Here is a 12,876-nt window from a genome sequence, read left to right as displayed (position 1 = left end):
CCACATAAGCTACCTGCTTGAATCCTTGCTGCCTGTACTTCTGGGGAAAACCTGTGGGTGACTTTTCATGTGGGGTACAGAGAAGTCATGGTAGCTCGCCTCCACTTGAACAGACATGCATTGTTGAGCCTGGACAAGCTGCCCTTGTGGGGCAGACAGTAGGGTCCTGAGTGAGTTTAAAAGGACAGCAGGGAAGGTGGCAGCCAGCGTTCTCACGGAACTGAACTGACCACCGGGAAGAGACAATAGAAAAGTTACTGCTACAAACTGGGGTGTAGATGCCAGCACAGGGAGATGCAGGCACCCTTCTCAAGTCCAGGGATGAGTTCCCAGGAGGCAGGCAGGGGGGGTCAGTGTCATCTACAGAACAGGAGTGCAGGGGAAAGCAGCAGCAAGAAGTATTCTAGGCAGATTTATTTGTGCAATTCCTTAGAGGTGAGGAAGAACCATGATTCAGTGGGATGGAGAATCATTGAGTAGACCTGGAGCTAAGAGTTCAAAGTAGGGAGAGGGGAGAGGAAGCCTCAGTGTGGGTAGGCGGAGGTGGGAGGCCTTGACAGCCAGGCTAGGAAGTCTGGGCCATCCTCTGAAGGAGAAAACCACTGAGGGGTTTTAAGCAAGTGAGTGACAGGGCATCACATGGTACCCCATAAATATGTACGATCTTACTGTGCCTATGGAAAAAAAAAATAAACTAGCAAGAGTGAGGAGAGCACGTAGCACTGTGGAATCTTGCCACAGTGCAAAGCCCACAGTGGGTCAAGGCAGTGGAGGAGGCAGAGGCGCAGCTGGGCTGGGCTGAGGCTAGGACAGTAGCAGAGGAGGGGGATTAGTGAAGGGACCCCAGGACCCCACTCCAGGATGGCCCTGGGGAGGAGGCAGGGTCGTGCATCACCCGGGACTTCCAATTCTTAGGAAGCGGTACATGGGAAAAAGATGGTGCCAGATGCCAAGACGTGTGTGTGTGTGTGTGTGTGTGTGTGTGTGTGTGTGTGTGTGTGTATGCTTGCTGAGAAACAGGGGCAGGGGCAAATATAGCTCCAGGGATGCAAGATTTTGAGGTACCAGGTGGGTAACTTATGGGGACATCAGAGGGTCAGTTGACTGATGGCCGTGGGCCATCAAAAGCAGCATATTCTCTGAGACAGGCAGATGGGGTGGTCAGAAAGCCCTCCAGAGCAGCGAGGAGGGAGGCGCTTCCCAGGGAAGTGCCTTCGTGAAGAGTGGCAAAGAAGATGAAGCTGGGAGGATCAAGTTGAGAAGCAGCACAGCAGCAAGAAGTGACCGGGAGAGACCAGGGAAGTGGCCATGATGGAAGTCAGGGGAGACAGGACAGCCAACAGAGTCAAGGGTCACGGTGGCAAAGTGAGAAGTCTAGCTTGGGGAATGATGGGGGCGTGGGAACATGGAGGCTGCTGGTACAGATAACCCCTCCCTGGACACCAGGATGGGGGAGCCAGAGGCAAGTTATCATAGGGTGCAAACTGAAACACAGGAAACAGGCCCCTCCCTGCAGAGCCTGCTCTCAAGCCCCATGCTCCAAGGAGAAGGAATATTCTCCCTATTAGGATACTGGTGGCTGTCCAGTGTGCAGAGCCTTGCTAGGAGAGATCCTAGCAGATCCACAAACCTCTAAACTGGAGAAGCAGGCAGGGAGGCAGGGCCGTGGAAGGAGAAGGTTCCTCCCTTAGCTGTGGCAAGGACCCCACTCTTGTGTTGTGTATTCCTGACTCTGACACTGAGGAACATTGAAGACACTGTTCTACTGCTGAAAAGCATCCTGAAGACTATCAATCCAGTCATATTAGAAGTGGGTAAACTGAGGCTTAAAGAGGAAGAGATATGCCCAGGATCCTAGTGACTCGGTCACAGAGATAGACCCTTTCTCAGTCCCAGGACTCCAACTCTGAGGTTCTTCTTCGCATGATTCCACAGTTCCCAGAAAGAAAAACGGTGTCACCCAGGCCCAGGCCAGGGTTGCCAGAGGGCTGCAATCAGCTTGTGGGGAGAAAGAAACAGGAAGACAGAAAAATAAACACACATTGTGTGGCATGCGGCCCATGACGAGAGGTAGCAGGTCAGCGACTCTGCCTGCAGTGTGAGCAGAGCGTCTCTCCTCCAGCATCCAGGCTGTCTCCACACTGGCCACTAAGTGACCTCCTCAGGCTCCATCTCCCCTGAGACTGGCCAGCTTCAGTCCCTGGCCCGTCTCACCACATGTTCCTTCTTTCCCTCAGCCTGCCCAGACAAGTCCATGAATAGAACATTAAAGGAAAAACCTTCTAACAGAAAAAGCAGCTCCCTGGTAGGAGTCGCCCCACTAAATGTCAAACGCAGAGCAAGGCTTCCTGCCTTGTGTGCTTCTTGCTAATGGAGGCACCTTGGCCTCCATATCCCATCATCCAATCGCCCTATAAATAAATCATCGTAAGAAGAATGCCAATTTCCCCCCAAGGGCCTCATGAATCTCTCTACATAAGCCTATGTAAAGGCCTCCTTCACAATCAGCTGGTCACGAGTCCAGAGAGAGCCCTGATCATCTGGAGGCAGATGCCACTTATATACCATGGCTTTCGAGTTCGGAGCCCAGCTTTTCTACTGACTCAAGGAAGACTTTTGCTCTGCTTCCTGTAGACTAATAAAATTGTCACCATGATGCTTGCACCCTCTGGAAAAAAGCCAGTAAACTGACAAGAGGCTCTGTCTCTGGGGGCTGCAGTGGCTCTGTCCCCTGGCAGGCGAGCGGTGAGTCGTGCCCACCCACACCCTTAGAGGGTGAGCCACACACCCACTCGCCAAGCTTTGTCCCCAACATGTGGCACACAACCACACTAGCCCACCCACTCCTAGGCCCCCCAAATGAGTGTCTCACCATCCTGCCGTGGCGCCGAGCCATGCTAGTGGATGGGAGCGTGGGTGCCAACATCTGCGCCAGTGCACTTGGGGTGTGCTGCTTTGCAACAGCCGACATGAACGCTCCAGAAGCCTGTTGAATGCTCACCAGGTGTGTGCATGCTTACACTTGCTCACGTGCACACACACACACACACACACACACACACACACACACACACTTATAGGCACTGCATTGTTCCAGTCCTCTTACTGTGCCAACACAGAAGCCCCCGGAGTAACTCTCATGAATCCGATAGTCGGGGCTGTTTGCAGTTACATCTCCAGCCTTCACTGACTGATGCGGCAGTAACCACAGGCTCAGAAGCGCCCATTGTATCAGTTAGGTCAGATGCCTCGAGTGGAGGGAAGCCTCCCCTCTGAGGAGGGATTTTGCTCTTCCACACCTCAAGATTCAGATTGACTGACTCTACTTTGCATCGTGTGGGACTTTGCTGTGACTGGAAAGGTACAGACAGAGCCATCCCTGAGTCCGAAGGTGCATTCCTGGCTGGTAGGCTATGGCTGGACCACAGCAAGAGAAAAGCCAGTACAGGTGGAATCATTTGTCTCAACCAGCCTATCAGCTGCCACCTACCCTGACCTGCATGGTTCTCTAGAGATCACCCACCCACCAGTGTGGGTGTGGCTGTGTTGCTCAATCTTTTAGCCTGGGGGGAAGAGAATGGCCTCTGAGGAGGGCTGAGAGTATATGACCAGCTCAAATAAGCCATGGACTTGGGCTTTTCTCAGGAATTTGATGCAGGCAGGAGAGCTCCTGGCCTACGGTCCCATGTGCTGGCAATAAAGACACCAGAGCAAGAGCAAGGGGAAGGGATGTGTCCCCAAGACTCAGAGGGGGACATCAAGTAGAAGATACAAGAGACAGTGGTTCAAGGCTCTGGACTCCAGCCAAGAAACTTTCTGGGGAAAACTAACCAGGGCACAAATGACTCATCAGCACCCCACAAAACAAATGTCATAGAAATCAAGACAGATGGGCATGTGAGCCCGTGGAGCTTAGGGGTTGAGAGGGCGAGAAGAGTGTGGGCTCTTTGCAGAGGCTTGGACCAAGCCAGATACAGCGGGAGGCTAGCTGGGAGGCTCGGACCCAAGGACCACATGATTCTCCCTGTGCTTCCGTTTTTCTGTTTTGTTCTTATTTTAATTATGTGTGTGGGAGTGTGTGTATTGCATACTGGTGTCCACGGAGGCCAGAAGATGTCAGATTCCCTGAGGCTGGAGAGCTACAGGTGGTTGTGAGCTCCCTAGTCGGGGTGCTGAGAACTGAGCTCCGGTCCTCTGCAAAAGCAGTGAGCACTCTCAGTGGCAGAATCTCATCTCACCCCAGTTTCCTCATCTTTAAAGTGAGAATGAGTGTTCTTGGGTCTTGCTGCAGATGGCATAGTGACAGGCATGTAGCTTAGCCCACAGTTAAGTGTTAAGCAGGTATGAACAGCTTTTGCTAATGGGAGGGCACCGACTGGCACAAGTGGAGCCATCCCCTGCTGTCCATCTCCTGATGACATGAGTCCCTCCCCAGCTCTCTCCTTCAAGTGTGCCTCACCCAGTCGTGCCTCCTCACGCAGCTCATCAATACCCAAGAAGGCACCTCCACGGAAGGGGCTCTAGCCTAGGTACTCCAGCATGAAAGGTCCCTCCCTCCCTCCCTCCAATCCATGACTCACCTTTTCTGTTTCAGTTTTTACTCCCATATTGCTGGTGATAGACCCAGTGTCTTGTACATAGTACTAGACAAATGCTCTACTACTGAGCCACTTCTTTTCTCTCTCTCTCTCTCTCTCTCTCTCTCTCTCTCTCTCTGTGTGTGTGTGTGCATGTGTGTGTGTGTGTGTGTGTATGATGTGTATGTGTCTTACTGTATAGTCCATACTGGCCCTTAACTCTTCAATCCTCCTGCATCAGCCTCCTAGGTGCCAGATTATAGCCATGTGCCACCATACCCAGCTAGCTCCCTGACTCCCTTCTACCCAGAGTAGCCTGGCCATCACACTCCAAGGAAAGGGCTGCTTCCGGCACTCAGTGCTGAGGTCCTGCCTCCTGCTGTCCCTGGAGACTCTGTTCCCGTTTGCCAGCTATTTTGCTTCCTTGGCCATCTGTTCCCTCCCTGTCATCTCCTCTCTGCTTTAACCTTAGCCACTACTTCACTGCAGATGGTACCACACAGACCCGTTCTTGACATCCTTCATGGTGCCTGCTCCCTCCTTCTCAGCTCATTGGCACAAATGGCTCTGTCCTTTCTCGGGTCCCATCCAAAGATGTGTCTAGAGCTTGGAGGTGGACTTACCCCACAGGTTCCCATTATTTGTGCCCTATCTGTTGGCAATCCTACCCCAGGTTAGGAGGCCCAACCCCTTACCCTTCCCTTTCCTGCCTTTTCCTAATGAGACTTCCTCTTATTGGACTTAGCCAAGAACATCTCCTGGCCCTAAACACACATCTGCTATGGTTCCCTACCAGGCTCCCCATAGTTGTGCTGAGTCCTCTGAAGGGCTGGGGGCTAGCAGGTGGAACAGAGCCCAGATGATCTGGGGCTCTTTCCTACAATGAAGGAACAGTACTCATGTTGGAAATTTGGGTCCTAAACAATTTCCATATAGAAAACAGACCTAAAGGTTCAGTATCAAGGAATTAACCCCAAGCTGTCATGACAAGAACTGGATCAAACACTGTCTACCTCATCCAGGCTCACTTCTGTCCTTTCCTCCCTTCTCTCTGGGTGTGGTGGCACTTGCCTTTGACTGGGGCAAGGAGGTTTCTGTGAGTTCAAGGTCAGCCTGTTGTACATAGAGAGTTCCAGAACAGCCAGGGCTACACAGTGAGATCCTGCCTCAAAACAACACAATACAACACAAAACAAAAACTGTGCATCTTCCTTCCAGCTACAGACCCGCCTCCCCGACTTCAGAGGCCCGCCTCCCTGACCTCAGAGACACGCCTCCCTGACCTCAGAGACACGCCTCCCTGACCTCAGAGACACGCCTCCCTGACTTCATTTAGCATCTCCTTCGCCTTTTCCTCTCTTCTAGAGTGCCTCTAAAATAACTCCTTTTAGCTTTTCTTTTCTGGAGTAAGGACCAGGAGCTATGAGGAGAGAGGCACAGTCCCCGGCAGGCCAATTATGAAGGAAGAATTTTGGTGAAGTTGGTTGCACCAGGCTGCATCCCTACATTGAGATGAAACAGGTTGGGGACATTGAAATTCTGATTCCGTGCCTGTGCCTAGATTTGGATTAAAGAGGCCAACTCTCTCAGTTCTCGCTAGAAAAGAGCTCTTATGTCTCCTCCACATCTTTCCCCTGCAGGAAAGAGCGTCTTGGTCATCCATGCCGTCCATTTTCTCTCTCCATTGGGGCTAAGAAAACCCAAGTTGCCACAGTTCTGGGTCCTCACTGTTCTCAGAGAGACGCAGACACAGATGAGCACCTCCTTGGGGAGACTCTCACATCACCAAGGGAACTCTGTGGAATCCGCCAGCCACCTGACAGCACCGCACTGTTTTCTCCCTCTGCCGCTCTCCCCCCACCCCACCCCCACAGTGGAGCAGCTCACTGAGCTACCCAGCCAGCCCATCTGGGTATGGACACCAGGAGAACACAATGCATCTTACTGGGTTGCAGGCCTTAATCTAGCACTTACTGAATTATTTAGGGATGGCATTAACTTATAAATGAGTGTGTTTGACTGATTTTGTGGTTGATGTACAGATAAATCCTAATGAAAGACAACTACACGATTTTAAATTATTAATTAGACTGCCACTTAACAAAGCTTATTTGGCACTCTATTTCCTTGCTTAACAAGACAAAAACTTTAAGGAAAGGGCTCTGTATTAGCCCAGAGGCTCTTGATTTGCATTCTGTTTTTATCGCTCTAAAAATGAAAACCATAGATCCTGACCTTAAGCAGGCAACTCTGGCACAGCAAAGCCCCCAGCAGGCCGCTCTTCCTTCCTGGAGAATGCTGGATGGCTCGGGGCCTTGCTTGCCCTGATGCCTCTCATCTCTCTTGACCAGAGGCTTGCTTTTTATATCTCAGGTTCTGTCAGGGTAGGCTATGAGCTGGAAATACTGGCACAGCAGCCGCCGAAGCATTCAGCACTGTCGGCAACTAGATTTCACTCCAGAGGTGGTGGCCAGTGGAGTCCTTTTATTAAGAGATAAAGATATCTCCCCCAGACCCCCAAAAGATCTCACAGGGATAGCTTTACTAGGACAATCAGAAATCAGATCTATGACTCTGATGGTCTGGGGCTTATTTGTTCCCTCTTCTCTAGGAAGAGTCCCTTTTCTCTTCCTTTAACCCCCCGCCCCCACCTTCCAATTCATAAACCATTAAACTCACTCTAGTTTAGGATCCCTGCATCTGCTAGGCAACTATCTCTCAAACCAACCTATAAACCTAGCTGTTTGGAGCTTTTGGGAACAAATCTACAAACGGAAACTTCAATGGCCACCTCCTGTGGCCTTAGCCTGAGGCATGTTTTGGCTTTCGGGCACACACCTAGATTCCACACAAAGAATCTGAGCTTCCTCCACATGTGTGCAGAAAAGACAAATCCAGGGTATTGGATCAGCGCCCCAAAGAGGAAATTGACCAGGAAAGGACCAAAACAAAAGTCATTTGCTCACACAGTGTCCCAGGAGCAGGCTCCAGGCCACCCACGCCCCGCCCAGCCTTGGCAAGGGCTTCTCTGCTCTGTTTCCCTCAAGCCAACCCAGGTGTGAAGCTCAATTGATGGAATCTCAATAGCCAACCTCATCTGTGCGGGGAGAAAGAGCCCAAAGCCTCCAGTGGCCACCTCTCGAGCAGGGAAAGGATCCTTCTCCCTCCCGGGCAGCATCCCCCCAGAATGCACTGGACTTGTCTAGAGCTGGGCTTCTGGCTAGCAAGGATACCAAAGAGCTACTGGAGACTGCTGGAGCCTCCCCGGGCACCTAAGCCATATAAATAAAGTGTGTGGGCTGCTTTGTGGCTCATTCTTAACTGTAAACTGCCAAAAGACAAAAGACCAAAAGGGAAATGAGATGTCAGTTCTTCCCCATTATCTCCATCACAGACCTGCAGCCCAGACATGGCAGCCTTTTCAAAATTGTCTGGGAAGCTTTCCCCACTAGAGCAAGTCTACATGGTCCATGCCCAGGCTTCTCAGACTCCACTGTCTCCAGCTCAGTAAAAATCACCTTCCCTGTGCACACACACTGGCCTGCACTCCAGCACTGCTGAGTTGCTGAAGTGACTTTCCGTGTCTTTCTGTAGGAAAAGGAACTGGGGTGTTAAACAGTAAAGCGGTTCTTCTAACTACTGCAGAGACTTGCCCCACACCACAACGAAAAAGAGGCAATGTGTCGTGTCCCCCCCCAACCCCCCATCTTCTTACTGTACCGACCCACGTGGAGGGCACAAGTCACACAAGTTTGTGATTGTTCTTACACGGTGAGGCAACCAAACCTCCGTGGTTGCCTGAGGCTGGACCACCACTCAGTCTTTTCGACTCATAACGAAGGCGTGGCTTTTCACCCACCTGTCTGACCTGCTTATCTGGGTCTCTCATCTCCCGGTATCTGCTTCTCTCCGCCCATCTCAGGGCTTCGCTCCCCCCACCTCTGCCACCACCCCCTGCCCGCTTTCTCCTTCCCCATCCTGCTGTGAGGTCAGAATCCTGTGCTTACGACACCTCGGTCTGTTGCCATGGAAACAGGGGCGGATTAAGGCTGGAGCGCAGGGATCAGGCCCCTCCGCTACCTGAGCTCCCGCCTCAGCTGGTTCCCGCAGGGCGGGAGCAGCTAGCATCAGGCACCAAGGCTCAGCAGCCGCCGGGCCGAGGCAAGGGACAGGGGAATCCCAGCGGGGCGCCACAGCTAGTACACTGGGACCTCAGAGCAAAGAGACACGCAGAGGAGGGGAGCAGAGGGTAACGGGTCCGCGGGCTCACGTGTGGTCACCTGCCCTTTCTGGGCCGGAGGGACAGCACCTAGAACGGCAACCACGTGGGGGCGCGGCAGGACTTCCCCGGCACCCGCGCCAACTTTGCTCCGCTCCTGCTGCCGGGGAGTCTGGCGAGGTGGTCACCGAGCCAGCGCCCGTTAAGTTGAACCTGGCTCTGGCCGCGCACACTGCCAACATGGCCTTGGCGGTTGCGTCCCTCTGATCCAGGCATTAGGAAAGTTTAAGGAACCGGACTTCTGGCACTTGACACTCCCCACCCTCGGTCGCTAAATGCTCAGGGCTGGTCCCCGGGGATAAGGGTAGGATGCTGGGAAGATGCCTGCGTTCCGGCGCGCCTCCGGAGTTAGGAACGGTGGTGAACGCCGGGGCCGCGCGGTGACTGACCGCTGCCTGCACCCAAGCGCGGGTTGTACTCAGTGCTGAAGCAGCAGAAGCAGGGGCGGGTGCCTGCGCAGGGGATGGAGCCTGCAAGTGCAAAACTTTATAATGGAGAGGCAAAGGTCCCAGGAGGACAGCTCCCTTTTTATCAAAGGTTTCTCACTCTGGTCTCTGAACCCTCAAGACAGATCCCTGAGGCCTGGCCACTCGATCCATGAACAAACCCCATGAACAAACCCCATGTCTCTCAACAGGCCACCAACGGGAGCTCAGCTCCAGCAGCAGGCGCACGGCGGGTGCCTGTGACAAAAGCCAGCCATCTAGCAGGGGGCTGCTTCCGGGACCCATTTCCCTGGCGTTCGACGGCTCCCGGGGCTTGTTGCTCGGCCCGGTTCCATGCAACTCCAACTTGCCCCTGAGGTTCCAACTCACCTTTGCGAAGCATGTTGGCCGCGGGGCCGCCGCTCCGAGGTCGGCCTAGGCGCGCTCCCTCCTGGGGTCCAGATTCAAATCCCTGGGCGCCAGCTGCAGCTAATCCGAGCGCGTCGAGGCGGGGGCAAGCCGGGAATCCGCTTGTGCCCGGCGGCCCGGTCCCGCAGGGGCATGGTGAGCCCAAACCCGGTGCTCAGGGCACCGGCGCCTGCTAGCAACCGCGGCGCTGCCAACCAACGCGGTGCGCTCGCTCAGCCCCGGGCGAGTGGCTTGCTCCGCCGAGCCGGCGGCCTGATTCTGCCGCCCCAAACACTTTGCAGGCGGTTTTGAGGGGGGACGCCGCCCCCTAGCCGGCCAGCCGATGTCCCCTCTTCCCCGCCCCCTCGGGCAGCGGCTGCTGCAAAAGGGCGCTCGTACGCACAGCCTAGCTCCGGGAAAGCGCCCGGCGCGCGTTTGCAGGACCGAGCGATCCGCCGAGCGGGGCGCCTCCCTTCCTCCCCCCGGCTTCCCCCACCTCTCTTCCTCCTCCCTCCCTCCCTCGCTCTTCAGCTCCCTCCCTCCCGCTCCGTTCCCCGCCCCCGCTCACGGAGCGCCTCCCATACAAAATTTATGAAAGTGCTCTCAGCTCGCGGTGCGGAGCGCCGTCCTATTCCCAGGGCAGCGGCGCTCAGCCGTGCGGCGCCGCCTTCCAAGGTGTTTTCGCTGCACCTGCCCCCGGGGATGATCCTCGGCCCGCGTCCGTCCAAGTACCTGCCCCAGTCATCCGCGGGTCGTCCGGCCACTGTAATCGCCCTCCCCGGCCCCGCAGGCTTCTCCGAGCACGCACCCGCAGCCCAGCCCCCGCCTGTTTGCCCTTCGCTGCTGGAGGTCATCAAGAGAAGCGGCTGGAACAGTGTACCGGCCCTGAGCCCCGATGACAAGTCCAACACCCTTGCCCCGTCTCCTCTCTGACCCGCGTCCCTTCCTTCCTGTGAGGCTCGACGGCTCTTCCCTGCCCAGAACTGCTCCGGCGACATAGCCTTCCCCCCACCCCGCCCGCCCATCCAGAGTTCCAAGACACTGTTCTTTGGGGGGAGATGTGCGGGACAGCTAGCATTTGGGGATGTCCAGTTGAAAATCGTATAAAGAACTATGGGAGTTCAGGTGGGCTATCTCTGGCTGGAAGGCCTCCCCGGTCCCCTTTAGTCCTACACAGACCCCACCCATGAGAGGATTCTCCAAACAGGGAGGAGGTACCGCCTGAAAAGCCGGTCGGTCCTGCAAGGGCCCTTTGGGCCAAGTGTGGAGAAGGTTCAAGCCAGCAGAGATCCTAGGTGGAGGCCGGCACCCCCTACTGGCCCGGGATAAGAAGGACTCCCTAAGAGGAAAAAGACTGGGCCAGGTCACTCGTTGAACATATTAGAGTTTTATGTATTACACTATGTGGAAATTCAGCCAGTGAAAAAGAGAAGGTCCCTGTCCTCCTTGAGTTTATACTCTAATAGGACAAAAAGAGAAAAGTTCAGATGATGGAAGTGTCTGGAAGAAAGACAAAGAGGGTGTTGCTCTGGAGCTGATCCGGGATGCGAGTGGGGGATGGGGTGGAAGTGGAGCTAATGTGACAGCTGCCATCTAACCAGAGATCTAAGTTCTCTGTGGAGTAAACTTGGAGGGGTGATCAGAAGTCAGAAGCAAGGCCATTATCACTGGCACGAATACAGATACTCAGAACCCTAAGGTCCCGGCCCCTGGTTTGAGCTGAGTGTGAGGGAGAATCAGACCTGATTCTCCCTCAGAAAGTCTGGGTTCAACAGGTGGAGCAGAGAGGACACCTGGAAAGGAAAGACTGCACAAATGTTTGAAGTAACCTTGTTTAGAACATTCTTCAGCTTGGTCCTTCTAGGGTTGGGAACACAAAGTGAGGTATTCCTTAGTTCCTGCCAGCTGCAGGAACCTGCACCACCTGAGCCCTGGCAAACTAAACTCTTAGAACAGAGCTGTGGAGACACAAAACTAAGGCCCAGAGAGGCTAGCTGACTTGCTCAGCAGCATCCAGTAATCAGTACTAAACTGTGGGCCAGGATGAGGGCTTTGCTATTCACTTTCCCACCTTCCCGTGCCGCCTCCCCATGAACCCCTTGCCCCATCGACTCCAATGTATTGGGCAGACTTGGGCGGTGTGAGTGTGAGAAGCAGTTATTTTGGGATTTAGGAGGGCTGGATGTTGACTTGGAGTCCAGCCAGGGAATGGGGGTGGCTGTTGGTGGGTGTTGTGGTGTAATGGGGGAGGGGGTTGCATTGAGCCTGCCTTCTCATCAGGCAGTAATTACTCAGACTGCTGAGTAACTCAGGAAGGGGGACCCTCACTGGACAGATGGAAGTGTCCTCAGCCCAAGCTGATTGACAGTTACCACTGTCCTGCTCGGCAAGGTCTTAGGGACACAGTCACGATGGTTTTGCACTGCAGCCTTTATCCTGTATCATCTGGTTTCCTAAGTGGGGGCAGGGCTGCTCACATGTGACAGAAGCTATACAGCAATGTTGGGAGACGGTGGTGCATACCTCTGATCAGGTAAAGGCCCCAGGAGATGAGAGGGCTGCTGGGGAGAAGCCATTGGGCCATTGGCACCAATCTTTCCACTATAGAACTTGAAGTGAAAGCTAGAACAGAAGGTGCCCACGGACAGACTAGGCTTTGGTATGCTGAGGTGGCAGAGTGGGCTCCAGAATGCACTGAGGGGTAGGGATGTCTAGAGAGGCTGGGAGACACAGGAAGCCCAGGCTGGACTCTTATTAAGGTGAACCATTGTTCCTTGATGAGCACACTCTGGGTCAAGCTATATCTGTCTTAAGAGTTGCAGAGACTGAAGGGGCATCGACCCTTTCCATCGCTTCCCTTGGCTGCTCACTCCCAGTCTGCCTTCCTCTCTCCTCTGAGCAGCCTCCCAGGCAAGGCAGGTACCTGGCTGCTTGTTTTTACATCTCTCAGCACCTTAATTAGGGGTTTCCAAGCAGGGAGGGCCTCCAGGGGAGCCTGAGGCCACAGAGCTGTCTTAAAGGGACAGCTGTGCTCACCACTGCAGAAAGAGGAGGATGGGAGTGGGGGTTCAGAGTGCTGGTGACCATGCTGCAGAAGGCTGAGGGTAAGCCCGCAGGTGCTTTGTTCTGCCAAAGGTCAAGGCTGTCTTGTTGACTGCTCTGCCTTCTCTTTGGGGGTCCCAGGAGT

At 54.3% G+C, this 12,876-nt stretch overlaps 1 protein-coding gene across 1 annotated transcript in view; it reads right to left on the bottom strand.

The window, feature by feature from the left end:
- Rtn4rl1 (reticulon 4 receptor-like 1) overlaps window positions 1-9,973 on the bottom strand; it is a 73,777-nt gene extending 63,804 nt beyond the window's left edge. Inside the window, exon 1 of the mRNA NM_177708.5 lies at window positions 9,672-9,973. Coding sequence (NP_808376.1) covers window positions 9,672-9,684 — 13 coding nt within the window. The 5' untranslated portion in view covers window positions 9,685-9,973. The remainder of the gene's footprint in view (window positions 1-9,671) is intronic.
- Window positions 9,974-12,876: the final 2,903 nt, after the last annotated feature.

The sequence above is a fragment of the Mus musculus genome, chromosome 11 (genome assembly GCF_000001635.26).
Source record: "Mus musculus strain C57BL/6J chromosome 11, GRCm38.p6 C57BL/6J".
Classification (NCBI taxonomy): Eukaryota; Metazoa; Chordata; class Mammalia; order Rodentia; family Muridae; genus Mus; species Mus musculus.
The sequence above is the reverse complement of the archived record's forward strand: the minus strand, read 5'-3'. Positions and strand labels throughout refer to the sequence as shown.